This window comes from Balaenoptera acutorostrata, chromosome 2 (genome assembly GCF_949987535.1).
Source record: "Balaenoptera acutorostrata chromosome 2, mBalAcu1.1, whole genome shotgun sequence".
Taxonomy (NCBI): domain Eukaryota; kingdom Metazoa; phylum Chordata; class Mammalia; order Artiodactyla; family Balaenopteridae; genus Balaenoptera; species Balaenoptera acutorostrata.
This window is the reverse complement of record NC_080065.1, coordinates 180,022,955-180,050,223: the sequence shown is the minus strand read 5'-3', so window position 1 is coordinate 180,050,223 and position 27,269 is coordinate 180,022,955. Positions and strand designations below refer to the sequence as shown.

The window sequence follows — 27,269 nt, the reverse complement described above, 5'->3', positions numbered from 1 at the left end:
GCTGTATAAAAAGATAAAATTCAAAAATTCAAAAAAACCCAAAAACCCAGCCCTTGGTCCCGTGACCCTCTCACAACCAAATTCTACAACCTCCGTGTGGCCCGCAAGTCCTGCCCAGCCCTGAACCCTTCCTGGACCTCCCACTTTCCTCCTCTTCATCAAGCTCCCTCTGACCCGGCCACCTTGCTGCTTCTGCAAGAGGCCTGGGCTCATTTTCCCCCTCAGGGCTTTTGCCCATGCTGTTCCCTGGCCCAGTTTGCCCTCTCCTCCCTCCTCTCTGCACCTCGTGATTTCCTCCTCAGACTTCACGTCTCAGCTTATTTCCTGGGAGGGGTCTCAGGCCCCTCTCAGAGACCCCTGAAGCTCGGCCTCCCACTTAGAACAATGGCCCCTGAACTGGTACCCGCGTAGACTGGACACTTAGTGGTGGTCAGGGCAGTGACCTTTTGACTGTAAACCCGGGGCAGCGCCTAGTGATAAGTGGACACAGGTCACACAATGGTCCGGGCTGAGTCCAGCTGAGATGTGAGCCTTCCTGGACCCAGAGCAGGATGAACACAGAAGGGCCTGGAAGCTGGGCCATCAGGCGGGAGTCTGAGGGACAGAGGAAGGGAGTGGACTTTATGGTTTCCTCCTGGGTGCAGCAGGGAGGGTGGCAGATACCTGGCTTGGCCCCAGCCTAGTCCCCCTCCACACAATCCTGGTCCTCTTGCCCCTTCCACCTTTACTCATGAGGGCCTGTGCCTCCAAGCCCCCACTCCCCACAGCCAGCCCCTCCACAGGCCGGCCTCCAGGCCCAACTGTACCTGTGGGCCACACAGTCCCTGAGCTCCGTGGAGCCAACTGCAGCTGACTTCCTTCCCTGCCCATGGGGGTCTGGCAGCCTAAAGCTTCCTCCCCAGGACTCGCCCCTCTTCCTAGCAACCTCTGACCTCCTTCCCCGGCCTGCTGGAGCATGTGTCCTTCTGTAAAGTGGGTGGGCAGCAGAGCAGAGCGGACCTGGCTTCACAGGGCTTTGGTTTGGAGCAACCAGTGGTTGCACCTCCCAGCCTCAGTTTCCCTACCTGTAAAAGGGGCACGCTAGGAGTCCCTACCACAGTGTGCTGAAGAGAAGAGACTGCTTGTGTGTAGAGTGTGGTACTTGGTTAATGTGAGTCCTGATCCTTGAAGGAACCAGGAACATTTAGCCTGAAAAGGCAGGGGCTTTGGGGTGAGATGGGGAACCAGATAAGACGGTGTGTGAACCTGAGTCACAGCTGAAAGTCAGGGGCACCTGTGAGCACAGAGAGGTCACTCTAACCTGCCCAGCTGCCTCTGGGAACCTCTGAGAGGGCCACCAACATCATTTAGGCCAAGGCAAACGTGTCCAAGGGCCTGGGGTCACAGGGAAGACCTTTTTTTCTCTAAGGCCGGAGAAGGAAGGTGCAGAGATTGGGAGGGCGGGAAACGGTCACCGAGCAAACTCAGCCACATGGCCCCGGGCTCGGGCGCCAGGGTATGGAAGCCGCAGCTGCTGCAGGAGGCACCAGGTGACCAGCTCCGTAAGGTTGGAAGTCGGACAAGCAGAGCCTATAAAGAACTTTCCTGCCCACGCTGGAGTGAAGGGCAGCTTAGAGGTGACAGCGGGGCACGACAAAGCAGAGCGAGTGTAAGCAGGGCCGAAGCAGGGTAGTTAAAGGCAGGCAGAGCAACCCAGGCGGAGGGTCTCCCACTGGGGAAGGCTCATTCAAGGGCCTGGGTCCCCTAGAGCCACGTGCAGGGGGGAGTGTCCGGGACGGGCGTGCGGCGCAGCCAACGGTGAGGCGCTGCTGGCGGGCAGGGGCGGAGCTAAACTGCAGGCTTGGAGGGCGCCAGGACTGCACGGAGCACACTCACCTGGGGCCTGGGTCAAGGACCAGGTCGGGATGGAGGTCGGGGCGGCTTCCAGGCCCAGCCCGAAGCTGAGCAGTACCCGCAGTGCTAGGCCCAGGGCCGCAGCCCGCTGCGCTCGGCCCCGCGCCATCCAACCGCTCATCGCATCACCCCCGCCTGGCGCCGGCGCCAGCCAAGAGCAGTCCGAGCCTCGCTCTGATCCACGCACGCGCGTGCGCAAAGACCCGGGGGGGCGGGGCCCACGCCCGGGGCGGGGCCCGCGGCGGCCCCGCGCTATGGGTACCGTAAATGTCCGAATGCGAGGGGACCCACTATTTGAGGCTTTCCCACTTTTCCCTGTGACAAGGTATATCGAAAGGTATTGGTCCTATTTGAAATTAGAAACTTCTGGAGGTGCAAACGAACTAGTACCGACAAGTCTTGTCTACTTACAATATTTAACATTCCACATGCACCAAATACTCCTGCCTAATTATCCTATTTAATATGACAGCCACTTCCCTCAGGCACGCCCTCCTCCTGCTTCTCTTGAGCGCCCGACTTATATATTTAATTTGGTTTATTGTCTGATTCCCCACTAGAATGTCAGGCCCAGGAGGACAGGAATGCTGTGTTGCTCATTGTATCCCCAGTGCCTGGAACAGAGCCTGACACATAGCAGGCTCTTAAATATTTGGTGAATAAATGAAGGAAATGTCGGTTCTCCGCTTTCATCCTGGGTCCTCTGTCCCTTGCACCTGGATGTTCTCACAGACGCTCACTACCTCATAATCCGCATCGGCTCCTCAGAGGGAGGCGGGTCTTATACTTTACTCTGGGAACAAGACAGGCGAAAGCAGCCTGGGCTTTCTCTTCTCACGCTCACCCCGTAGGCACATAAAATACAAACCTTCTGCAGGTTTTCTATCCAACTGGCTGCTGTTTTCTTCTTCAAAATAAATATTTTATCTACAGCTCTGCCCCTAGGAGAAGCAGCGCTACTGCCAGCAGGTGCCCCAGACGACAAGTCACTGTCCTCAGCGTTGTAACAGCTGTGCAAATTTCCCGTGAAGCAACACTAAAGCGGCCAGATTTTCACAGAAGGGCCTCTATTTGCAGGTTGATGGCATGCTTATTCAAAAGGGTTAGAGATTATAGCTGCATCTGGAGTGTATGTATATATATACATATATATTTTTTTTTTCATAAGAATCTCCAATTCCCAGGAGACATGGGGTAAGAGGCAAAGGTGCACTGGTGCAGAGGCAGTTGGAAAGGGCAGCAAATAGGACTGCCTGCGGGAGGGGAAGGGAGGGGAGGGGAGCGTCCCACACCACCTGTGAGGTTGGCATCTGTAGTCCAGGGAGAAAAAGTGAAGAAGTTGTGGATTTACCCAGCTGACTATATGTAGCGGTTGAGTGCAGACTCATCAGCGGCTGGGTTCAGGGCCATCTCTCAGTGAGCCTGAGAGTTCTTTGTCTCTCCACGCCTGTTCTTCTGTTGAGGGTACAAGGGTTTGACAACAGCTATAACCTCACAGGCTTGCTCCGGGAAGGAACCAAGATCACAGATATAACGCATTTAGAACGGTACCTGGAATAGAGGAAGTGCTCAAGAGGTGTCAGACCTCTTTCCTACTGCACTCCCTCGCCAAACTTCAAGTCTGGGTCATAAATCTTTTTCTTTCTTTTTCTTTTTGGCTTATACAGTAAACAACAATTTATTTTCTCACGGTTCTGGAAACTGGGAAGTCCAAGACCATGGCGCCAGCAGATGCGGTGTCTAGTGAGGGCCCGCATCCTCATTGACAACCATCTTTTCACTGCTACCTCACTTGGCAGAAGGGGGCTGGGTCATAAAACTTTGTTCAGGAACTTTCAATGGCACATTTTGCCTGGGGTCTTTAAAAGCCCTCCAGGACTTCCCTGGTGGCACAGTGGTTAAGAATCCACCTGCCAATGAAGGGGACACGGGTTCAAGCCCTGGTCCGGGAAGATCCCACATGCCGCGGAGCAACTAAGCCCGTGCGCCACAACTACTGAGCCTGTGCTCTAGAGCCTGCGAGCCACAGCTACTGAAGCCTGTGCCCCTAGAGCCCATGCTCCGCAGCAAGAGAAGCCACCGCAATGAGAGGCCCGCGCACCGCAATGAAGAGTAGCCCCCCCGCTCGCCGCAACTAGAGAAAGCCCGCGTGCAGCAAGGAAGACCCAACACAGCCAAAAATAAATAAATAAATAAAATTAAAAAAAAAAAAAAAGCCCTCCAGCGTTACCCTCCTTGTGGCCTCTGCACACCCTGCCCAGCCCTCCTGATCTTTCTGAATCGAATTCACCCTTTGTTCCAACCAGAATCCCACCTCCTCCAGGAAGCCTTCCCAGCCTTTTCTTCTCATAAGCATTTAGCATTTGTACCACCCACTCTTGGGGCACTTATACCTCCTCCTGGGACTGTGACCCTTTTCCTGCCTTGCTCCAAGCTTCCAAAGGGCGGGCCAGCCTCAACACTCTCCTGGCATACAGCTGATCTTCACCTACTGATGGGTTTGGGGTTCTTCCACAGGGCAGCCACAACACTCCCCCACCTGAGGTCACTGCGTGGCTCCCCTTCGCTCCTACAACCAAATCAAGGCCATTTCCTTTTCAGCTTTCACTCCCTGCTTATTCCTCCACAGAAAGAAGCCCCTTCCTTTCCTGGGCTGACTCTCCCTCGTGCCCCCCAGGCCCACACAGAAACGTTCCTGGCTCAGGGAGGCCTTTCCCCACTGGCCTAGGTGAGCCTTCTCTGTGAGCCACCTCACGGTCCTCTGCCGTCCCTGCTGAGCGGCAGGGTGGTCAAGGTCAGGCGGGGGCCGCACTGGGAGGCTGCTGGTGAATGTCCGCACAAGCAATGGCTAGGAGAGCTCTCGGGAGAGAGGGAAGCGAGCCGTTTTTGTTCCGCCGCACTGTCCTTTACAGTCAGTGCCCCCAAACACCCAGAGGTCCTGGAACGCGCTCTGACACTCTCAGAGTTAGAGCCAGGCCCTTGAGAAAGGGACGGTGACATCTCTGTGCCCAGTGACAGCACGTCACCCTGGAGCTCGAGAACCACTATCCTCCCCTGCTCCTGGAACGTTCATGAGATTAAGAGATTCGGCACCAACTTCACCCTGAAATTCAAGTAAGCCCGTGTGTCCTTTCAAAAGGAAAAACAGAAGCGATTCTGGAGAACTCAATATATATTTTTTATAAATTAGGTCACGTTCTCCCCAGAGGGAATCCAAAGTCCAAGGAAGAGGAAGCATTCCAGTGGCCCTGAGGGCTTAGCCAGGCGCCCTGGGGCACAGTGTCACAGGTAAGGCTGATCCTTGGACAGCTCCCACCTCTTTATGGGAGGAGCTGGCGTCACAGCCTTCTTCTCAGTGGCTGCTACAGCCGAGCTGGAAGATGAAAACAGACTTGAGTTAGGCCCAGGGTTCCGAAGAACGGTGTGGAGGAAGCTGAGGGAGACCCCCCTGCCCCGGCAGGAACACATCTGCTGACACCATGGATCTGGAGGCCAGAGTGCAGGGTGTTTCAGAATGTCCAGAGCCCTCCAATGGGGTCCCCCAAAGGGTGAGCTGACAAGCCCCCTTTCTGCCCCGAGCCCCGCGTGAACCCCTGGTCGGCGTGCCTTGGCTCCTGGTCCCAGAACCACCATGAATAGCTGGGCTCCTCCTCCAGCACCCCTTCCCACTCGCACCCCACTCCCGCTGCCCCAGAACAGGACACTGGCAGAAGGGCCAAGGACCACCACTGGGGGTCTGGGCAAACTGCTTTGAAATCATGCTTCTACTACCCGCCAGCTGTGTGACCCAGGCAGGTCACTTGGCCTCTCTGTGCCTCAATTTCTTCTTCTGCAGCAGGGGCCATCACTGCCTAACTCATGGAGTTATCAGGAGGCAGATATGGCACTGACTCCATTCCTGAGCTTACAGATTTTAATTATGAGGATTAATCCTCATAACGACTCTGCTATAGACAGAATGTGTCCCCACAAAATCCATATGTTGAAATCCTATGCCCCAGCGTAATGATGTTATGGGGTGGAGCCTTTGGGAGGTGACTAGATCATGAAGGTGAAGCCCTCATGAATGGCGTTAGTGCCCTTATAAGAGACCCTAGAGACCTCTTGTCCCTTCCAACATGTGAGGACATGGCAAAAAGATACCATCTATGGGGACTTCCCTGGCGGTCCAGTGTTAGGTCTCAGCGCTTCCACTGCAAGGGGCATGGGTTCGATCCCTGGTTGGGGAACTAAGACCCCATGTGCTGCGTGGTGTGGCAAAAATAAGGATACCATCTATAAATCAAGCAAGTGCCAGACACTGAATCTGCAGGGACCTTGAACTTGGACTTCCCAGCTTCCAGAACTACGAGAAACAATTTTCTGTTGTTTATAAGCCACCCAGTCTGTGGGATTCTGTCCCAGCAGAACTCTCTAAAGTAAATAACATTATTGTTCCTGTTTAATTAAAAGACAATGCCTGAGGCCAGAGACCAAAGTGGGTTTTGAGGGGCCTGAGGTTTATACAATTCTCTCTTTAAGAAGAATATAAAATTACAAAAACAACAATGCCTGGGCTTCTTCCAAGGCCCTTGAAGGGCCCTTGGAGATTCCTCTGCTTTGCAGGAAACCCACCCAGGGTGGGTAGGGATTCATGAGCTCTCAGATGAAAAGCCCCCGGCAGTATATTTCCTGCCACAGTTGATGCTCAACAGACTTGGGACCTTGAAAAGCACAAGCAGGAGAGACGGCTGGTCGCAGGAGGGGTGTTGAGGCATCCTCACCTCTCTGCTGGCTTCCCTGACGCCAGCACCTTCTGTGAGGACATGACGATCGAGGGCGGCGTGGCTTCCCGGCGGCCATCACGTGTACAGTAGTAATTGTTGGAGAGTTTGTGGCTGGGGCCCACGGGGAGCTTGGGAGGAGGCTGAGTTCTGAGGAGAAAGAACATGGGCACTGAAACAAAAATGACAAGTCGTTCTCACTGCGTGGCTGGGCTGGAACATGGGCCCATCACCTCAGTCACGAGGCTTGGGGTCGGCAGCCCCTGGGATGTGCTGCAGGCCAGGGGTATCCCTTGATACAATGCCATGACCATATGCCTGGGGAGGGTCCAATGCCCAGAACCAGGTGGGAGCCCCTGCACTGGATGTGAAGGTGCTGGAAGGCCAGGCCTGGGTCTGCCCCACCACAGGTCCCCGACCTGCCCCAAATGTGGCGGGTATGGAAGACCCTTTCATGAGGGAGGCCTGTTCCCACTCCTCCATGGCCCAGAGCTTGGCAGCTGGCCTCATTTCCACCGCAGGTCCTCGGGAAATGAAGAGGCTGGGGCCTGGGGCTCTGCCCATCACCTACCAAGTAATCATGGTCAGCAAACGCTTGGGAAACAACCCCAGACTTGGCTCATTCTGAGGGGCTTTGTCCCCAAAGGCCAGGCTGCAGAACCTCTGGGTTTCCAGTTCTCTCCGGAACTCTCTGAAGAACTCTACGGGGATCAAGCCTTATTACTCAAAGAGCATTTTGTCCTCTGAGGTCTCTGCTGCCACCTCGTGGTCGCTGCCGCCAGAGGGGGAGTGAACAGAGCTCTATCCTCGCTTGGACTAAACCCTGGGGTCAATATACAAAGTTTGAGGCCTGAAAACGAATCGCTAACCTCGCTAACAAAAGACGCTAACAAAAAAAAAACAAACAAAATCGCTAACAAAAGATGAGCTTCCCTGGAAACCATTGCAGAGGGGGAGGGCAGAAAAGATAGAAAAATCATAAACAGATCGGGTTCTCATTCATCTGTGTTTTTTTGTTTGTTTTTTAAAAATTTATTTATTTGGCTGCATTGGGTCTTCTTTGCTGTGCATGGGTTTTCTCTAGTTGCGGCGAGCGGGGGCTACTCTTCGTTGCAGTGCGCGGGCTTCTCATTGCGGTGGCTTCTCTTGTTGCGGAGCACGGCCTCTAGGCGTGCAGGCTTCAGTAGTTGTGGCTCCCGGGCTCTAGAGCTCAGGCTCAGTAGTTGTGGTGCACGGGCTTAGTTGCTCCGCGGCATGTGGGATCTTCCCGGAGCAGGGCTCGAACCCGTGTCCCCTGCATTGGCAGGCGGTTTCTTAACTACTGCACCACGAGAGAAGTCCCTCATCTGGGTTTTTAACCAACTTTTTTCTGATAATCATTTTGCCAGGACTTAAGTTTTTCTTAAAACAAATGATAGTCATTGTACCAAAGGAAAAAAAAGAAATACAGATAAAAACAAAGTTTAAAAACTTAATATTAAAAGCAGTATCCTAATTCCCTGGCAGTCCAGTGGTTAGGACTCGGCGCTTTCACTGCTATGGCCCGGGTTCGATCCCTGGTCAGGGAACTAAGATCCCACAAGCTGTGCGGCACAGCCAAAAAAATGTTTTTTAATAAATAAAAAATAAATTAGGGACTTCCCTGGTAGCGCAATGGTTAAGAATCCACCTGTCCATGCAGGGGACACGGGTTCGAGCCCTGGTCTGGGAGGATCCCACATGCCACAGAGCAACTAAGCACGTGTGCCATAACCACTGAGCCCGTGTGCCACAACTACTGAAGCCCGAGCGCCTAGAGCCCATGCTCTGCAACAAGAGAAGCCACCGCAATGAGAAGCCTGCACACCTCAGCGAAGAGTAGCCCCTGATCGCCGCAACTAGAGAAAGCCCGCGCGCAGCAACGAAGACCCAATGCAGCCAAAAATAAATAAACAAATATATTTTTTAAAACTTTAAAAAAAATCAAATAGGACTTCCCGGTGGCGCAGTGGTTAAGAATCTGCCTGCCAATGCAGGGGACATGGGTTCGAGCCCTGGTCCAGGAAGATCCCACATGCTACGGAGCAACGAAGCCCATGCGCTGCAACTACTGAGCCTGAGCTCTAGAGCCCGTGAACCACAACTACTGAAGCCCGCGCACCTAGAGCCCGTGCTCCGCAACAAGAGAAGCCACCGCAATGAGAAGCCCACGCACCACAACGAAGAGTAGCCCCCACTTGCTGCAACTAGAGAAAGCCCGTGCGCAGCAATGAAGACCCAACGCAGCCAAAAATAAATAAATAAATAGGGCTTCCCTGGTGGTGCAGTGGTTGAGAATCTGCCTGCCAATGCAGGGGACACGGGTTCGAGCCCTGGTCTGGGAAGATCCCACATGCCGCGGAGCAACTAGGCCCGTGAGCCACAACTACGGAGCCTGCGCGTCTGGAGCCTGTGCTCCGCAACGAGAGGCCGTGACAGTGAGAGACCCGCGCACCGCGATGAAGAGTGGCCCCCGCTCGCCGCAACTAGAGAAAGCCCTCGCACGGAAACGAAGACCCAACACACCCAAAAATAAATAAATAAATAAGTTTATATAAATAAATAAATAATTTTTTTAAGTACATAAAATAAAATAAATAAAAGCAATATCCTGTGTTGAAGTTAGAATCTGCTCAGCCCCTGGAGTGCAGAGATGACCCTCTGTTGGGCAGGGACCAACAGAAAACGAGCAGAGAAAGGATAAAAAGAACCAGCGCCCAACGGAAAGGCCTAAATGAATCACTAGGGGGCGCCATTATCCTTTTAAAAAAAAAAGGCTGAAAATTTTACAAAACTGTTTCCTCAACTGTATCAAGTACCCTGGATGGAAAAGCAATTTAAAACTTTTGATATTTGGAATCAGTCACAACATGTAGGCATTCACATAGATTTGGTTATTTTAATGTTATTGTTCTTCTTTTCATGCTAACCCTCCATGGCTGCCTTACCTTTGCCTGCCACTCACACATACCGCTATTCCCCATTCCTCAAAGTGTTTCAGCCACACTAGCCTCCTTCCTACTTCTGGCTCTGTCGGGCTGCACGGCCTTGGCACTTACTGCTCCCTCTGCCCGGAATGTTTTCTTTAATAACTATCCTTTGGCATTTCAGGTGACTCAAATGTCAATCCCTGAGGCCTTTCCTGATTACCTGATCTGAGGTAGCCACCCTCCAGCTTATTCACTTTGTTTTGTCTTCAGAGCATTCTAGAACAATGTATTTTACTTGTTGTGTTTATTTCCCTACTATGTTATGTTTCTCCCTCCTCCCCAGGATATGAGCTCCATGAAAAGAGTGAGAAGAATTTTTCCTGTTCGCACTGGTATCCCAGAGGGCTGAGGACACAGCAGGGGTTTGTAAATGTCAAGTAATTTTTGGACTCAAATGGGTTTGAAATCAAGACACTTCTGGGTTCAAATCCCAGCTGTCACTTGCTGGCTTCTGAGTGATTTTAAGCAAATGATTTAGTCTCTCCGAGCCTCAAATATTTTCATGTGTAGCTTGGGGATGATAAGACTAACCAGCAGGGCCACCCTGCAAATCACACTGAGGATTCCCACTCATAATTCACGCCCCAAATGGTTGTTCCACGAGCACCACTCTCCGACATAGTCCAGCAAGATTAAAGGCAAACCTCTGCCTCCACAGCAAGCTAGGCGGCTGGAGGCAGGATTTCAGCCCAGTGTTTCAGGGGTCTAAAAGAACAGGGGTTTTGTTTTTGATGGAAGAAGGACAGGATTGCAGTCCGGGCAGCGAGCGGGGCTTGCTCACCGCTTGGAGATCTCCTGGTAACGCAGCTGCAGCTTCGCCTGCAAGTCTTGCTGTGGGAGAAAGAGAGGAAGGAGGTCAGCCCGCAGGGCACCCCAGAAGAGAAGGCCAGCGAACCTGGGGCAGTCCGGGGCTGGACAAATGAAGGGAAGGCGGGAGATGGGCATTTGGCGACAAGGATATGGGCCCTGGCGGTGAACAGGAAAGCTGGGGGCTGGGGCCACAAGATCCAAAGCTAAGAAGGACTAGGTAAATCCCAGGCCTGAGTGGGACCCCGGCCAAGAGAGGGCCAAGGGCTGGGGGTGGAGGTGGGCGTGCCCTGGGCTGAAAGGGTCAAGAGTTGGAGGTTCCGGGCTGAGCGCGGGGTCCCGTCTTATTAGGGGAATCTCGGCACCACTGGCCTCAGCCCCAGAGGTGCAGGAGCGGGGTGAGTAACGTGAGCGTGTCCGGGGCGCACGGAGCCCACAGCCCCACCCTCCCCAGTGCAGCCCTTCCCGCCCCGCGCACCCCGGATGCCCAGTTCCGCAGCCGCTGGATGAAACGGGTAGCAGACGCCATCTTTCCCCTGCGCTGAAGGGCGCCGGTGACGTCTCTCCCGCGAGGACTGCTGGGAACATGGAGTATGGTCTCGCGAGAGCGGGAGTGGGCGGGGTTAGGACGCCTTATAAACGTTCTCTCCGAAGCACGTGACTCCTCTACGCCCGACAGGCGCCGCGCCACCATCATGGATACGAGCCGTGTGCAGCCCATCAAGCTTGCCAGGGTGAGGCGGAAGCCCGGGTTTGAGGGCCCGGATGAGGGAGGAAGGAGTAGGGGAACCGGGTGGTCCAGATCTGATCCCAGCTTCTTTACCCCAGGTCACCAAGGTGCTGGGCAGGACCGGTTCGCAGGGACAGTGCACGCAGGTGAGCTGGAGAGACGAGGAGGCGGGGGCTTGGGGGGGCTCTGGGGTCTGAGTCTCCGATGATGACTTCTGTGCCCTGGTACCTGAGAACCGATACGTACCTTTTTTCCCAAAGCTCACGGAGGGTCCGAGCCTTTGCCGAGGCCTTGCCCACCGGGTCTGGGCTCGGTCGACCTCTTTCCTCGGGTTCTGACATACCTCGTTCTCCTGGCTTAGCCAATCCCAACGACCACTGTGTAGCTCCACGCCTCACGATTGTGCTCCCGTCCCCGACGGGCCCAGAGCGGCAGTTGTCCCCCACCAGTGGCTTTTTCTGGTGCTCGAGAGCTTTGTTCTCCACGCCTCGGCCCCTCTCCGGCTTCTCTCCCAGCCCAGATCTACTTCCCAGGCTCAGTCCCCTTTTTAAGTGTGTTCTCTGAATCTAAATCAGCTGTCTATCCCACGGTGCGAGTTTGTGGCCGACCCTGACTTCTTCCCGGTCCCCCCCCCCCCGCCCCCGTCAACCCCATAGGTGCGCGTAGAATTCATGGATGACACGAGCCGCTCCATCATCCGAAACGTGAAAGGCCCCGTGCGCGAGGGCGACGTGCTCACCCTATTGGAGTCAGAGCGAGAGGCTCGGAGGCTGCGCTGAACTTGGGACTGGTGAGTGCACAACTGGAGTGGGAAACAGAGTAGGTTCCTGTTAGACCTTTGGCTGGTGGTAGGGAGGTTTCGCCAAGCATACTGATGAGGGGCTCTCGGTGGCGGGGTGTGAAGAAAGGGTTTGCTGAGATTGGCAAGACGGGGGAGGGAGTTTGCCACTTGCTGAGGGGGACTTGTCGGCATCTCATACTTGGGTTTGTTTACAGGGTCCTGGATGTCTGGGTCGACCACCTGGCCCACGAGGATGATCTGCTGTTAATAAAGCGTTTATATTCTGTGTAAACTTGGGGTTTTGTCTGGGTTGCCACTAAGCTTACAAAACTCTCCCATGGGACCCCCAGATGGTCTGCACTGACCCACTGCACTCTGGAAGTGGGGCGGGGGGGTTGTCTTCCCCAACAACGCGTTTTCTTTTTGAGGAGGGAGAACCTCCTGTCTGTGTGTATCTCCAAAACAAGACAAGCTGAGTTAGGAATGTTTTATTAAGGAAGAAGGTTGGAGGAGTGAGTGAGTGGACCAGAGTGCCTCAGGCCCCACCTCACCCTGCAGAGTTCAAGCTGAGCCCCTCCCTGTGGACCCTGACCCTTGCTGTGCCCCGAGGTCGAGGTGGGTGAGGGAAAGCTCTCCCCCAATCCAGGTCCAGTGTGTCAGGCCAATCACTGAGGTTGGGGGTCCTCTCCACCGTCACTGCAGCCTCCTTCACTAGGCTTGGCCGTGGGGCAGTCAGAGGGCAGCTGGTGAGAGAGGTTGAGGGGGGCTCCTGTCAGTCTCCTGTAGGCAGGACACTGGCTTTCAGCCCCCTTAGACTCAGGGCTGCTTAGCCTAGTGGAGGTCTTGCCTCTGTCCACTGACCTTGCCTAAGCAGGAACCCCATCTTTTACAGCAGAGCCAGAGCACCTGGGCTTGAATCCTGCCTCTGTCCCATGTGACCTGGAAGAGGCACTTGGCCTCCCTGGCTCCTTTCCCCCATCTCTACAGGAGAGTGCGGGACGGCTAGGCTCACAGCATGAGTTGGTGTTTTGCTTCGTGGCCGCGCTGTGAGGCATGTGGGATCTTAGTTCCCTGACCAGGGATTGAACCCGTGCCCCCTGCAATGGAAGTGCGGAGTCCTAACCACTGGTCTGCCAGGGAAGTCCCAGGATGATTTTTAATTATGAAAGTGCTGAGAACAGCCTGGCACTTGCCTTTTGAACATAAGCCTCTCCCCCTTGGGGACAAACTGAGTGCTCTGCCCCCAAACCAGCCCTTCCTGCCTGCTGCGGGCAAACTCATCGTCTCCAACCCTGAAGCTCTTGACTTGTGGGGAGCCTGCACCCCCTCCCCTGCCCCCTCACTCTAAAGGGCCCCTTATTCCTTTGCTGTGAGCCTCCCTGGGGGCAGTAACAGGCAGTCCACTGACACGACATGGTCTGACCTAGGTCTGACAGCTCTACTCTGACCTTATTACGGCATGTCCCCTCTGGAGGCCTCAGGTTCATGACCTGGTAAGTGAAGGTGTGTCTAGCCCTTGGGTGTTCTGCAGGTTGAACATCAAATCCCAGCCACATAGAATTCAGACGCAGCTTCCCCACCCCTGGTACTCCCCCGGGGTGCATGAAGAGAAGCCACCTTCCTGGGGCTCACTTGGGATCCTTGAGCTGTGCAGCTGGGAAGCTGTCTCTTGGGGCTGGGGCTGCACTCACCGGGGGACCGGGCTGGCTGGAGCTCAGGTAGGCGTGCAGCAGGGCGGCCACCTCGTCCTGCTCAGCCTCCAGGGCAATGGCCAGGGCACTGGTGCCCTCCTGAGGGACGATAGGGACAGTCAGGTCCCTGAACCAAGGTGTGACTACCCCACCAGCCCCATGGTGGCTCACGTTGTCCAGGAGGGCGGGGTCGCAGCCTGGCTGGGCCAGGAGCAACCGGACAGTGTCCAGGCGCCCATACTCGCTGGCGCACATCAGCGCTGTGGCCCCATCTGCATCCTGCACGTTCACATCTGCCCCACATGCCAGCAGGGCCGCTACCGTGTCCTGGCGGCCGTGGCTGATGGCCAGCATGAGGGCTGTCTGTCCCGTCTGGGGAATGGGAAAGAAGGGGACAGGGCTGGTGTGGGCTCTGGGGGAAAGGTGGGGGTCACAGACATCTGGCTCCAGAAGTGGAAAAGACCCCTGGACTTGGAGCCAGGGAGGAGGTATCTACACACCTGGCTGGCCTTGGCATTAACACTGCCCATGCGGAAGAGCCTCTGGACCACGGCCATGTCCTCCTCTCGCCCCACAGAGGTGAGTGCGGCCAGCATGAGGGCGGAGTAGCCAGCTCGATTCTGGTGGTCAATCTTGCAGACCCCTGGGAGAGAGAAGAGGGGTCAGTCCACCAAGAAGCCGACACCCCCTAGTCCACTCGCCTCCCTCCAAGCCTCAGGTTCATTTGTTCAGTCAGGTTGGTCACTGAGGGTCATGCGTGATTTTACTGGTCCCTCTGCCTACAAAGCTCTCCCCCCAAGATCCACATGGCTCCTCCCTTACCTTCAGGGTTCTGCTCGCATCTCATCTCAGTGAAGTTTCCTCACCTCCCTATTTCAAACTGTGTTGGGGGCTTCGTTCTGTCTGCTGCTGTATCCCCCAGTACCTAGAGTAATACCTGCCACCTAGTAGCTGCTCGATAAATGAGATAAATGGACGTCTCTATTTTCACGGCTACTACCCACCAAGCCACCACTGTTGATCCCCCAGAGAAATGCCAGCCGGACCCCCCTGGTGTCCAAGTCCACTCCAGTTTCCATGCAGCAGCCAGAAAGAGATCAAAAGAAATTTGGCCCCGTCACCTATTTAGAGCCCTCCTGTGTCTCCCCACTGCACCTGGAATACAGGCCGTTGTTCACCACCGCCTCTGAGGCTCTGTTATCAACTTCTGTTCCTTCCTCTAGAGTTGTCCTTTCTCCCCCAAGCCTATGTTCAGATTGAATTGTGTCCGACCCCCCACCCCGCCCCGCCAAAAGATATGTTGAACTCCTAACGCCCAGTACCTGTGAATGTGGCCTTAATTGGAAATAAGATCTTTGCAAACCATAATCAAGTTAAGATGAGGTCATTATGGTAGGCCCTAATTCCATATGACTGGTATCCTCAGAAGAAGCAAAGACAAAGAGCTATGTGATGCAGAAGGCAGAGAAGACAAGCTGCCATAAGCCACGGAACACTATGGGTTGCGGGCAACCACCAGAAGCTTGGAGAAAGGCACAGAACAGATTCTCCCTCTGAGCCCTTAAGAAGGAAACAGCCCTGCCAACGTCTTGATTTTGGACTTTCTGCGAGAAAATGAATTTCTCTTTTCAACCACCCACGTTGTGGTACTTTGTGGCACTTTTTTACAGCAGCCCTAGGAAACTAACAGCCTGGTTACTGCTGCCCATCCTTCCGAACTGAACACAGACATCAGCTCCATTTCTTCTGGGGTCAGTTCTGTTACCATCCTGGCCCTCTTCCTCACAGCACAGCACCTACTTCTGGACCTCATTCCCCAGAATGTTTAACGCTCGTGTACCCCACCATTCTGAAAGCTCCACAAGTCTAGGGACAGTCTGCAGAGATGAATGGGTGGGAGAGGTTTGGGGAAAGGAGTGGATCAGGGTCATGGAGAGGGTGCCCTAGTGAGAGGGGATCTGAGACAACCGGCTGGGGAGTAAAAGGGTTAAGTCAGGATTAAGGGTGTTCCCTAGTTGTGTGGCATACTCTCTAGGTGTCCATTCCATCCACAAGCTTCTGTGACCCTGGTGGAGGGTGTTGGGCACAGAAGGGGGCTCAGAGAAATAACCAAAGTGGGGTCTCTGCAGCTAGCCAGGGGACCCACCTATTTTCCCTCTCCCTTTCCCTTCCCTGAGGCCTTGCTAAGCTAAAGGATCACCCTGTTTCTTGATTCCCTCTCCTCGTTTTATTTTGTCATGGCCCTTACCCCTATTGGAAATTATGTTTACTTGACAATTATCAAGTAAAATTGATAATTATCTCCGTTCCCCCCCACACACACCCAGAGCCCCTGTTCATGAAAGCTTATTCATTCATTCAACAAACACTTGAGGGTCTACTGTGTGCCCCACTGGGGTCTGCCAGGCAAGTAGGCTGAGGTGAGGGGGTGGTATGGGGACGGGTTTGAAGGGTACATAAAGGAGTAGTTAATGATAGGCCAGGAGGCAAGGAGACAGAACAGTGAAATGGGGTGGGAGCAATGGATACTGGTCCCACGAGGTTCAAGGATTGTGGGAGTTGGGCAACAGGAGACAGTGAGCTGAGATGTTGGAAGGTGAGAGTTCAGGAGAGAATGCTAGGAAGTGAGATTATGGAGGGGGCATAGTTACTGATGACATCAAGGTGTTGTGGTGACCTTACAAGTGTAAGGCTGATGTCAGGGTGAAGGGAGAGGAGTAGTTCAAGGAACTGAGAAGGGACTTTCCTGGCAGTCCAGGGGTTAAAACTCCATGCTTCCACTGCAGGGGGTGCAGGTTCGATCCCTGGTTGGGGAACTAAGATCCCACATGCCTTGTGGCATAGCCGGAAAAAAAAAAAAAAAAAAAAAAAGTAACTGAGAAGCCAGGAAGTGGGAGGGATCATTCATCAGGAAACTGATATTGGTGAGGATTAGGCTGGAGAGGAGGAGAACCAGCCAGGAGCTAAGATTCAAGAAATGAAGAGTGACGAGGTGAGAGGGAGAAGTCAGAAGGGGCAGAGGGAGTAGTGGTCTGATCAATTAGAGGCTCCAAGATGGGACTAAAGGAGGAAGGGGAAACGGTCTGGAAGTGGAGATAAAGAACAAGGAGGACACAGCCATGTCCAGGCCCTTCATTCCAGGGAGATGAGAGGAAACAGCCCCTGCGTGGAGGGTGCACTGAGGGCTCTGGGTCCTGGGGGAGGGGAGGGCCAGAGGAGCTGACCCATGTGAGAACCAGAAGGCCCATGGCAAGGTCTGGAAAGTTGGAGCTGAAGGGGGGGGGGGCGTGTTCAAATGCAGGGAATAAGAGGATCCAAGGAGCCTCGGGCCTTGCAACCAAGATGACTGCCTTGCCACCCTCCACAGCCCCAGTCCTCAGCCCCCTTTAAGACAGGAGATGCCGGGCTTCCCTGGTGGTGCAGCGGTTGAGAATTCGCCTGCCAATGCAGGGGACATGGGTTCGAGCCCTGATCTGGGAAGATCCCACATGCCGCGGAGCAACTGGGCCCGTGAGCCACAACAACTGAGCCTGCATGTCTGGAACCTGTGCTCCGCAACAAGAGAGGCCGCGACAGTGAGAGGCCCGCGCACCGCGATGAAGAGTGGCCCCCGCTCGCCGCAACTAGAGAAAGCCCTCGCACAGAAACGAAGGCCCAACACAGCCGAAAATAAATAAATAAATTTATTTAAAAAAAAAAAAGAAAAGAACTTAAGCTTAAAAAAAGAAAAAGACAGGAGCTGCCCAGGAAATACCTTTTTTTTTTTTTTTTTTTTGGCCGCGCAGCATGTGGGATCTTAGTTCCCTGACCAGGGATCGAACCCGCACCCCCTGCATTGGAAGTGTGGAGTCTTAACCACTGGACCGCCGGGGAAGTCCCAGGAAATACCTTTTGAATTCATGCATTGTCCCCTCCTCCCAAGCCCCAGCTCCATGTCCAGCCCAGAGCAGCTGTGCCCTTCCCCCCCGGTCACCAAGACCTGCAGAAATGGGATGGATCTGTGTATTTAGGGGGATGGCATGCGGGATAGGACAGCAGGACCTGCCTCAGCCTGCAGTGAGAATGAGAGGCAGGGCAGGCCCCAGAGGACACTGGACCTGAAGGAGGACACCCAGGAGAGCTCTTGGTGGACAATCAGTTTGTCTACTGTCCACTGTCCCCTCTGCTGTGAGTCCCATGGGGGTGGCCCACCCCCATCCTGGCACTGCACTGGTACCTGGAAGGCTCTCAATATGTGTCTGTGGGCTCAGCAACACCTGAATGTGTGTATCTCTGCTCCAGAGGGGGAAACATTGAGACAGATGATAGAAATGTGTGTGAGATGGGGCCAATGCAGAACCTGGTGGTGGAGGACTGCAGGCCCAGTGTCCCAGCCCGGGAGGTAGTCACAGCCCTGACCAGTCAGTACCTCCCCTGGAGGCTGAAGAGGCAGTGGATGGATATTGGGGCTCAGGAACGAGGTGAACGCCAAGGCTGGAGATTCAGGGACAGAAGGCATGGGGGCCATTGACTGACCTGCGTGCCTGGCGCTGTTCTAAGTGGGTGTTATCACAGTTGCCCAGAGAGGGAGGCATTGCATCCCCCGTTTCACAAAGGAGGAAGCTAAAGCTGGTGAGATGAAGTAATTCCTCTACATTTAGGTCTACCCAATCCCAAAGCCCAGAATACCCTCCCCCTGCAAAGTGAGAGGCAGGTCAGGGCAGAGCTCACAGCTCAGAGCGGTCAATCTATCCACAACGGGTCATGTAACCTCCAGAGAAGGACCAGTGGTGCCCTCTGCCTGGCCAGCCCTTCTCTGCATCCTTTTCCAGGTCCTCCCAGCCAGGACCTGCCCAGATTCTCCCTTCCCTGGCTCCCTATTCCCTGGTGCCCTCCCCACCCCTCCTCAATGCTGACCTGTGTCCAGCAGCAAGCTCGCGATGCCCAGGTTCCCATGGGACACGCTGTAGTGCAGGGCTGTGTTCCCGTTGCCATCCGTCAGGTTCACCACGTGCTCCAGCAGCTCACGTCCCAGGCGCACCACCGCGCCCAGCACCCCGGCCACGCACTCCGCTTGAGAGCGCCGCTGGCTCGACACTCGAAACCACTCCTGGGCCACCAGGCGCGCCGCGCCCTGCCAGGACGGGGGAAAGACATCGGCGAGGGTCCAGGACGGGGTGGCAGGGAGGGTGTGGGGGCGGGACTGGGAACTCAGGCAGGGGAGGATGGTCGCCCCTAGGGCCACGCCCCTTTCGAGGAGGGAGTACAGTTAGTGTGGGTATCCTGCTCGAGGGGGCAGGGATGGTCCCCTTCTGAGGAAGAGGCTGTGGAAGAAGCTGAAGTGGCGGAAGGCGGTGAGCGCTTGCCTTTGGGGAGTCCGGGAGTGGGGCTAGGGCTTGGGGCGGACCCCTTTTGGGGAATCAGGGAAAGATCAGCCCTGTCCTGGGGCGAAGAGCCCTTTGGAGAGCTTGGGATCCGTGGAGGGCCCTGGCGCGAGGTGACGGAACTTGGGACCCTCTTAACTCTAAAGAACCCGATGCTCTTCCCTAGGTAGGCGTCAGAGGAGGTCCCTGGCGGGCCTATGACTCCCGCGAAGGCCTCTCCCCGCACTCACACCGTCGCGGGCGACTCCGCGGGGCCGGCTCAGCTGCCGTTGCAGCGCTGCGCACGCCTCCCTCAAACGCGGGCTCAGCTCGCACCTACTGCCAGGGAGACGGAGACAGGGAGAGGCTAAGGAGGGGTTGGGATGGGGAGTGGGGTGACGGGAAAGAGAGCAGCCGTTCCTATTCCGTGTCCGCGGCGCTGCTCACCTCCCCTGCGCACCCGGCTGAGGCTCTGGCTCTGCCTCTGGCTCGGGGTCCCGGGCCTCCCCGCCGCTGGGAGGGCCAGGGGTCCCGGAGTCGGATCCCCCGCCGCTGTCGTCTCCTGAGCCCGACGAACTGCTCCTTGGGAGCTCGGCAGCGCCGTCCTCGCTGTCGCTGTCGCCCTCGCTGGATGAGCTCTCGTACCTGGGGGCAGGGTGGGAGGCATCTGCTGAGCCTCCCCTGGGGGCTCATTCTGGAGTCCTGAGAGGTGGGAGTGGCTGTTCCCATCTTACAGATGAGGACACTGAGGCTTGCCAAGACCACGCCGCGAGCGAGGGGCAGAGCTGGGATTCAAACCCCATTCCAGTCCCAGAAGATGCTGCCATGGGGAGGGGGAAAGTGCTCACTCTCCGTTGAGGACCCCAACAAACTGCAGGCTCTTGGGTCCGGGGCTGGGTTGGGCGCCAGGTGTACCGTCTCTCCTCTTCATAATGGATTTGAGGGTACCTGGCGGAGATCAGATGAAGACACTGAGTTCGAATTCGGTGGCCAGCAAACCAGGGCTCAGCGAGGGACGGGGAGGGGGACTCACCCGCGGGTGCCACTGCCCTGTCCCCATCCGTGGGTCCGGGCAGGTTCTCCTGCGTCAGGGCAGGGGCCTCCACAGCGGGCTCGGTCTGCGTGGCCCTCTCGGCACAACCCCACGGGGTCTGGGTGGCAGCCTCGCACGGCTGGGGCCGGGCCGCCACCGCTGCCTGTGCCTCCTCGGCTGCCTGTGCCTCCTCGGCAGCCTCGCGGGCCTCCTCCAGCTCGCACAGGCGACCCCGCAGGAGCTCGTTCACCCCGCGCTGATGCTCCAGGCTGGCGCGAAGCAGCTCCAGCTCGCGCTCGGCGGCCGCGGGCAGCCCCAGCAGAGCCTCCGTCACCCACGCTTCCGCCTCGAGGGTCTCGGGAGCTGCCCCCACGCCGGCCTCCTGGGTCTCGGGCACCGCCTGGGCTCCCGCCTCTTGAGTCTCCGGCACGGTCTGGGTGCCTGTATCCCGCGTCTGGGGCGCCCCGTCGAGGACCTGCAGCGCACCCTCGCTGAGGCTAGAAGCCGACCCGTCGGGGCCGTCAGCCCCGGGGCTGGCCCTGGCGCGAACGCCGCGCTCAGAGGTGGCCAGGCGCTCGGTGAGCCGCCGCAGCTGAGCAAGCTTGTCCGGGCGCGCCTCGGCCTCCCCGTCGGGCTCGGGCTGCCGGCGCCCAGCAAGCAACCGCGCCTTCTCGGCGCGCAGCGCGCGCACCTGCTCCTGCAGCTCGGGCAGCGCGCGCGCCTGCTCCTCGAGCTCGCGCAGGCGCCGCAGCGCCGCGGCCATCTGCTCGCGCACCAGCTGCAGTTGCGCAGGGCCGGGCGAGGCCAGGGCCGGGTTGGGGGCGGGACTGCTGTGGCCGGACCCGCGCGGGCTGCGCGGGATCGCGCGGCCGGGGCTGGGCACGCACTCGTGCGCCTGCGCTAGCTCCAACCGCCGGCTGGTCTCCAGGAGCGTGTGCTCGACGCGCGGATTGCGCACGGGTGCGCGCGGCGATAGCGGCGGCAGCATCAGCCCCGACGGCGCGCCCGGGGAGAGAGCGTCCGGTGCTCCGCCATCGTCACTGGCCAGGGACTCGCAAGATGTCCAGGCGCCTGGGCTACGCGCGCCTGTGAGGCCGGCCCGTGGCGCGCGGGGTCGGCGCGCGGGCGGGGGGCCCGGGGCGCGGCGGGCGGCGGGGCCGCGCTCCAGCTCCTCCACGTACTTGAGGAAGTCCAGGTCCAGGTGGAAGCCATAGGGCGTCTCCACCGAGTAGGGCGAACTCGGGCTGCGAGCTCCCCCAGTTGCGCTGGGGCACAGGCGAGGGCCGCCCAGTTCTGTGGGCATGATAGGGGCGTGGAGGGGCGTCAAGCCGGAGAGACCCGGAGAGCGCGTCCCCACTGCCCCATGACACGCCTGCACGACTCCACCTGCAGCAAACCCTGCACACCTGGATTGCACACCCAAGGCTTAAACGCCTCTCTGCTCCCAAGAAGTCGAGGGTTCACGCGTTAATTGAGCACCTACTATGTACCAAGCACTTTTCTAGGTGCTGCGGACATAGCAGTGAACAAGACAAGCATCCCTGCCCTCTTATAGGAGACAGATAAACACAGTCATTCCAAATGGTGCTTAGGGCAATAATAATAATTCCAAGATGAAATAGAGAATAACTGACAGACTTGCGCTCTGGCTGTCAGGGCAGATTTCCTGATGAGGGGACTTACAAGTTGAGCCCTGAATGAGGGGGAGGAAGCAGCTGAGACAGGAGGTTCCTAAAAGAAAACAGCCCATGCAGAGGCCCTGGGGTGGAATGACCAGGGTGGGCCTGAGTAAGAGCCGGTGGTGGCGAGGATGTGCAGAGCAGAGGGGAGGGAGGGAGGAGAGGAGTAGAAGATGTGGGCTTGGACCAGACTGTGGGGAACCTTCTGGGCCACCATGAGGAGATGGAGTTTTATTCCACCTGTGACAGGGCACCAGAGGCAGATTTTAAGCCATGACATTGTCCACCTTTATAAAGGGCCCTCTGGCCACTCTGCAAAGGAGGGAGCTGCAGGGCTGTGTCTGCATCTGGGTGCCAAGTGTGGATCTGTACACATGCAAATCCCATTTTGCACACTTACCAGGCAGGTTCTGATTCAGGGCAAACTTGGCCATGTTTCCTGGAGTAGCCCCCAGAGGGGGTGAGAGTGGGGCTGGGCCCTGTCCCTCTGGCTGTGCCTCTGGGGTCAGTCCGGACTCTGAGTGAGTAAACAGACCCAAGAGGTCCTCTCCACCACCACCCCAACACCCCCCACACACAGAGGCCCTCTCCTCCCTCCTCCCTCCTCCCTCAAGTGGCCTTGAAAGTTTGGAATGGGGACTTCCCTGGTGGCGCAGTGGTTAAGAATCCGCCTGCCAATGCAGGGGACACAGGTTCGAGCCCTGGTCCAGGAAGATCCCACATGCCGCGAAGCAATTAAGCCCGTGCACCACAGCTACTGAGCCTGTGCTCTAGAGCCCGTGAGCCACAACTACTGAGCCCTCGTGCCACAACTACTGAAGCCTGTGCGCCTAGAGCCCATGCTCTGAAACAAGAGAAGCCACCGCAATGAGAAGCCCGCGAACCGCAACGAAGAGTAGCACCTGCTCACCGCAACTTGAGAGAGCCCGCGTGCAGCAATGAAGACCCAATGCAGCCAAAGATAAATAAATTAAATATGTAAATTTATAAAAAAGAAAAAAGAAAGTTTGGAATGAATGACTGTGGGGACCCTCACATGCCAGGCCTCCGCCTGCTGGGCAGGAGGAGGCAGGAAGGGCATCAAAAGGAGAAGAGAGGGGAATTCCCTGGTAGTCCAGTGGTTAGGAATCCGTGCTTCCACGGCAAGGGCAAGGGTTCGATCCCTGGTTGGGGAACTAGGATCCTGCATGCCACATGGCGTGGCAAAAAAAAAAAAAAGAGGATGATGGTCAAGAGAACAAGAGCAGCTGGGGTGGGGACAGGGTGAGGTGCATTCCAGACCTGCTGAGTTTTCTTCCGTCCCTGGGGAAAATTAGAAACTGATGCTCAAAGGGGTGGAGTGTGAACATTCAGAAGAGGAAGGCGAGGGTTGGAAGCCCTTCGAGGGCTCATGTACATCTGAATTTATACCAGGGTCACTTGTGAGATCCTTTAGGAATGATGGAGAGTTGTGGGCCAGATGCACCAAGGATGCAAATCAATGGATACCAGTCTTCCTGGGATGTCTCTACTGGAGTGCCACAGGGCTCTGCCCTTGGCTTGTAAGAGATTGTAGTGGAACCACAAGCACCCAGGTTGTCAGAGCTGTGGCTAGGGAATTCCCTGGTTGTCCAGTGGTTAGGATTCGGTGCTTTCACCGCTGAGGGCCCGAGTTCAATCCCTGGTCAGGGAACTAAGATCCCACAAGCCGTGCCATGTGTTGAGGCCAAAAAGAAAAAAACAAAACTACAAAAACAAACAAACAAACAAAAACCCCAGAGCTGTGGCTATGCTTAGAGCTAAAGGGATAGAGACACTTCAGGTGATGTGATGGAGGCTCTAAGAAACTGGGGAGATTGGGCCACATCTAATAATGTGGTATTTAACAAAGACAAATATTGAGTCCAGAAATTTGATTCAGAGAGCATAGGGCAGGAAAGATGGTGCTTTGAAGAGCTCACATGAAAAACCCTCAGGGAAGGGAAAGCAGCTTGTATCGAGTGTCTACTCTATGCCTGGCCTGATTAAATGTAAACCGCTACCCCCACAAGTATAATCCTGCAAGGTAGGATGTTTCCCCCTTTTCCAGATGGGGGAAATGAAGGCATAAAGCAGTTAAGTCAATTGCCTATGGGAAATGCCCTCAGACTGGGCTTTCATCTTCTGGGGGGGACCTCTTGTCTGCCCAGCCCTCCACCAGCAGGTGCCTGCCAGACCCGATCTGTACTCTTCCTGACCTACTGCCCATCTGTGCTAACCACCTGGCAACCTTCCCAGTCACCCCTTCTGGTCTCTTGCACTCCTGATGACCACCTGCGTGCCTAATACCCACCAGCAACTGAGCACCCATTGGTCTACCTGACTCATTCTACTCCACAGCTGGGGGAACCCTCCCACTCACCACCTCTGTCCAGCCTGGGTCCCTGACACCTCCCCCAACCCACCCCAAGGAGGGAGAGTGACGGGGAACTTCCAGTCCTGAAGCAGCTGTTTCCCGTCCCCTCACACTGGCTGTAAGGGGCCGGCCAGCAGGGCAACACGGAGGACAGCCAGTGCCTCTCAGGACTTGTTTTCAGGAAACTGCCAGGGAAGAGCTGGGTCATGGAAAAAACCTGGGCTGGGGCTTAGGGGTCTGGGCTTGCCTCACACACAGCTGGCCGTGTGACTCCGTGGAGTCAGCCCCCCCCCTCCAGGGACCTGGTTACACCCAAATCTGAGACCCTGGGAATTCAAAAAAACAGCTGTGAGCCATTCCTAAGACCCAAACCAGCTGGAGCAGCCAGACCCAGAGACTGACCTGAAAAATGGGTGGATGCCCCAAGAATGGTAAATAAAAATATGCCAATGACTTTTGCCATTTACTACGGGCTAGCCTCTATTCTAAGCAATTTATGGGTGTTAACTTAAACAAAAATCCTAGGTAAACCCTTTGAGGTAGGTTATTCTTTCCCCCATTGTGCAGATGGAGAAACTGAGACACAGTGATTAAGTGACCCAGCCAAAGTCGTACATGGGCAGAAGCAGGATTTGAACCCAGCAGCTTTGCCAGTGTTTCTGCATTGACCCCTCCACTTGACGGCCTTCTATAAACAGCCCTCCCCTCCGCAGGAGGGGCAAAGAGCCAGAGGGGGTCGGCCCTCCCAGCCTGCACTCCCGCCTGTCCCCTGCGTGTGTCCCCGATGGGAAGAGCAGGCCCAAACCGTGGCGGCTCCAGGGGCTGCAGCCTCACCGGAGTGGAGGCGTGCAACTGCCCTCCCTTCTCCTCCGCTCCCTGCCCGAGCTGGCAAGGTTAGATCCGGATCCTCTGCCTGAGACCCCCTTATTAGGCCGTCAGAGCCCACGCCACACGCCCCCACTCCCGCCCCAGGGACTATTTTGGGACTCCGAGCTGTGCTCACAAAACCTGAGGGGTGGGGTACGAGGCGGGCAGTGCAGATCCCGGTCTTGGGGAGGGGGCGTCTTCCCGGACTGAGGCTCTGGGTGGTGGCACCCCCTAACTTTGGGGCGGGACTCTCAGACCCCTGAAGTGGGAGTGGAGGCTGATGATGGGGGGAGGGGGAGGTACTGAGGTCAGCACCCCCCACCCCCCTGTCCCCTCAGGACGGCCTCACGGAGACAGAGCAGTTTCCTACAGGAAACGCCGCCGGGCGGTTCCATCCGTTGTCCATTGTCTGCCGGCCCGGGGGCCATCCGTCCCTCCCCCCAACACCGTTTCCGAATCGCCCCCCGCCACACACACACACACACACGCACACACACTCAGGTCCAGAGCGAGGGGATGGACCCGGGTCCCCAAGCTGTCCAGGAGGGACTCTGTGAAAGCATCCCGAAGTCGGTTGCGGCGCCAGGAGGCGAACAAAACCCCCCACTTCGCTCCTGAAGGGCGGGAAGTAGGAGACCTCAAGAATCCAGAGCCCCCCGACTCTGCTCGCCGCCCACCCGGGACTCCCAGTGTGGGAGGGGTCCCAGCCAGAGGACACAGCGCCCGCCCCGTCGCAGCGCGCTGAGCCCGCAAAGGGGCTAGAAGCGCAGCGCCCCTTCCCGCTGCGTACCCTGATCCCCCCAGGACCCCATCGGTGCCCCGAAAGCTGGCGCTTTACCTGAAGCCGCAGCCGCAGCCGCGCCCGCACCCGAGCCCGCCCCCTCGAAGCGCGGGGACCGGTTATCAAGGCCTTGACTCTAACTGACGGCCACGTCAGCCAACCAGCGTTCCATGCTCTCCGAAACTGTCCAATGGTGAGGCGGGATGGACCGCATTGTCCCGGCGCTGAGAGTGTGGGGAGTGGCTTGGGGTGGGGCCTGGAGTGACTGCCCGTGAGGGCGTTCGGGTCCGTAGTGGGGAGCGCAGAGGCCGAGTGGTGCCCAGCTCAGGGCTAAAGAGCTTGGATATGATCCACAGGGGACAGGGAGCCTCGGGAACACTCTAAGCCGGACAGTTTACCCGGTGGGATTTGTGTATTTGGAAGATACCTTGAGTGGAAGCTGGAAGGACTGACGCTCCTGTCCCGGTGTCTGGGTGAGGGACCTGGATCCTGGATCTTTCCCACCGCAGCGCCTTTGCGCATGCTACTCAATCTTCCTGAACTGTTCTTCCCTGCACCTGTTCACTTGGCCACCTTCTCCTGCCTTTGGGGGCTCAACCTGTGTGTTCCAGTCCCCTAAAGGCCTAACGTGGACCTTCTCCAGTCACTATCTTTCCAGTCACTCTGTTTTATGAATCTAATAGCTATATACTTTCAATATCTGTAAAAAATCTATTATTTATTTGTTTCCTTGTTTGCCATCTGTCTCCCCATAAGGACAGGGAACTGATTGATTTTGGCCCCTGTTTCATCCAGTGCCCCGAGCACACAGTAGGTACTTAATAAATGTTTGTTGAAGAAACAGACTCACAGATATAGAGAACAGACTTGTGGTTGCCAAGTGGGAGGAGGGGTGGGGGAGGGAAGGATTGGGAGTATGGGATTAGCAGATGCAAACTATTATATATAGAATGGGTAAACAACAAGGTCGTACTATATAGCACAGGGAACTATTTCAATATCCTGTGATAAACCATAATGGAAAAGAATAGGAAAAAGAATATATATATATATATATATATATATTTATTTATTTATATATATATATATTTATATATAACTGAATCACTTTGCCGTGCAGCAGAAATTAACACAACATTGTAAATCAACTATACCTCAATAACTTTTTTTTAATAAATTTATTTATTTATTTTTGGCTGTGTTGGGTCTTTGTTGCTGCACGCAAGCTTTCTCTAGTTGCGGCGAGCGGGGGCTACTCTTCATTGTGGTGCGCCGGCTTCTCATCGCGGTGGCTTCTCTTGTTGAGGAGCACGGGCTCTAGGCGTGCGGGCTTTAGTAGTTGCGGCACGCGGGCTCTAGAGCGCAGGCTCAGTAGTTGTGGCGCACGGGCTTTGTTGCTCCGTGGCATGTGGGATCTTCCAGGACCAGGGCTCGAACCCGTGTCCCCTGCATTGGCAGGCGGATTCTTAACCGCTGTGCCACCAGGGAAGTCCTACCTCAATAAAATTTTTTAAAAATGT

At 56.1% G+C, this 27,269-nt stretch overlaps 5 protein-coding genes across 21 annotated transcripts in view; 2 read left to right on the top strand and 3 right to left on the bottom strand.

Annotated features, from left to right (window-relative positions):
* CD320 (CD320 molecule) overlaps positions 1-2,103 on the bottom strand; it is a 36,546-nt gene extending 34,443 nt beyond the window's left edge. For 2 of the 6 annotated variants that reach the window (XM_057539803.1, XM_057539804.1), the window contains exon 1: positions 1,876-2,097. In XM_057539803.1, the coding sequence (XP_057395786.1) occupies positions 1,876-2,014 (139 nt within the window). In that variant the 5' untranslated portion in view covers positions 2,015-2,097. Of the gene's footprint in view, positions 1-1,875 lie in introns of all 6 variants that reach the window. The other 4 variants (XM_057539800.1, XM_057539802.1, XM_057539805.1 and 1 more) reach the window with 4 other exon arrangements.
* HNRNPM (heterogeneous nuclear ribonucleoprotein M) overlaps positions 1-27,269 on the top strand; it is a 175,351-nt gene that overhangs the window by 32,211 nt on the left and 115,871 nt on the right. The window lies entirely within an intron of this gene.
* On the bottom strand, positions 3,118-11,057 carry NDUFA7 (NADH:ubiquinone oxidoreductase subunit A7). Of its 2 annotated transcripts, none has more exons than XM_057539808.1 (4): positions 10,950-11,047; positions 10,446-10,495; positions 6,657-6,806; positions 3,118-3,348 (listed from the first exon to the last, which is right to left on the bottom strand). In XM_057539808.1, exons 1-4 carry the CDS (start codon positions 10,998-11,000, stop codon positions 3,294-3,296), a joined length of 306 nt encoding a protein of 101 aa, XP_057395791.1. In that variant the 5' UTR covers positions 11,001-11,047; the 3' UTR covers positions 3,118-3,293. The 2 variants fall into 2 exon arrangements, with proteins under 2 accessions (XP_057395791.1, XP_007169103.1); XM_007169041.2 differs by lacking the exon at positions 3,118-3,348 and adding an exon at positions 5,048-5,266 and having other exon boundaries at positions 10,950-11,057.
* On the top strand, positions 11,065-12,274 carry RPS28 (ribosomal protein S28). The gene is made up of 4 exons (XM_007169040.3): positions 11,065-11,205; positions 11,300-11,347; positions 11,858-11,991; positions 12,198-12,274. The coding sequence occupies exons 1-3, from the start codon at positions 11,065-11,067 to the stop codon at positions 11,978-11,980; spliced, it is 312 nt and encodes a 103-aa protein (XP_007169102.2). The 3' UTR covers positions 11,981-11,991; positions 12,198-12,274.
* Positions 12,474-25,844, bottom strand: KANK3 (KN motif and ankyrin repeat domains 3). Of its 4 annotated transcripts, none has more exons than XM_057539787.1 (11): positions 25,807-25,844; positions 22,128-22,244; positions 20,049-21,741; positions 19,864-19,963; positions 19,463-19,660; positions 19,267-19,354; positions 18,570-18,786; positions 14,174-14,316; positions 13,845-14,045; positions 13,674-13,772; positions 12,474-12,725 (listed from the first exon to the last, which is right to left on the bottom strand). In XM_057539787.1, the coding sequence occupies exons 3-11, from the start codon at positions 21,349-21,351 to the stop codon at positions 12,648-12,650; spliced, it is 2,427 nt and encodes an 808-aa protein (XP_057395770.1). In that variant the 5' UTR covers positions 21,352-21,741; positions 22,128-22,244; positions 25,807-25,844; the 3' UTR covers positions 12,474-12,647. The 4 variants fall into 4 exon arrangements, with proteins under 4 accessions (XP_057395770.1, XP_057395768.1, XP_057395769.1 ...); XM_057539785.1 differs by having other exon boundaries at positions 20,049-21,341; positions 25,807-25,838; XM_057539786.1 differs by having other exon boundaries at positions 19,267-19,351; positions 20,049-21,341; positions 25,807-25,838.

Coding starts and splice junctions, on each gene's coding strand:
- NDUFA7 (XM_007169041.2), bottom strand. CDS start 11,000: ATGGCGTCTGCTACCCGTTTCATCCAGCGGCTGCGGAACTGGGCATCC. Junction 6,807..10,445: donor TACCAGGAGATCTCCAAGCG/GTGAGCAAGCCC, acceptor CTTTCTCCTCAG/AACTCAGCCTCCTCCCAAGC. Junction 5,267..6,656: donor TCAGGGAAGCCAGCAGAGAG/GTGAGGATGCCT, acceptor TTCATCTTCCAG/CTCGGCTGTAGCAGCCACTG.
- RPS28 (XM_007169040.3), top strand. CDS start 11,065: ATGGTCTCGCGAGAGCGGGAGTGGGCGGGGTTAGGACGCCTTATAAAC. Junction 11,206..11,299: donor AGCCCATCAAGCTTGCCAGG/GTGAGGCGGAAG, acceptor TCTTTACCCCAG/GTCACCAAGGTGCTGGGCAG. Junction 11,348..11,857: donor CGCAGGGACAGTGCACGCAG/GTGAGCTGGAGA, acceptor TCAACCCCATAG/GTGCGCGTAGAATTCATGGA.
- KANK3 (XM_057539785.1), bottom strand. CDS start 22,161: ATGGCCAAGTTTGCCCTGAATCAGAACCTGCCTG. Junction 19,964..20,048: donor CAGGGCAGTGGCACCCGCGG/GTGAGTCCCCCT, acceptor GATCTCCGCCAG/GTACCCTCAAATCCATTATG. Junction 19,355..19,462: donor CAGCCGGGTGCGCAGGGGAG/GTGAGCAGCGCC, acceptor TCTCCCTGGCAG/TAGGTGCGAGCTGAGCCCGC.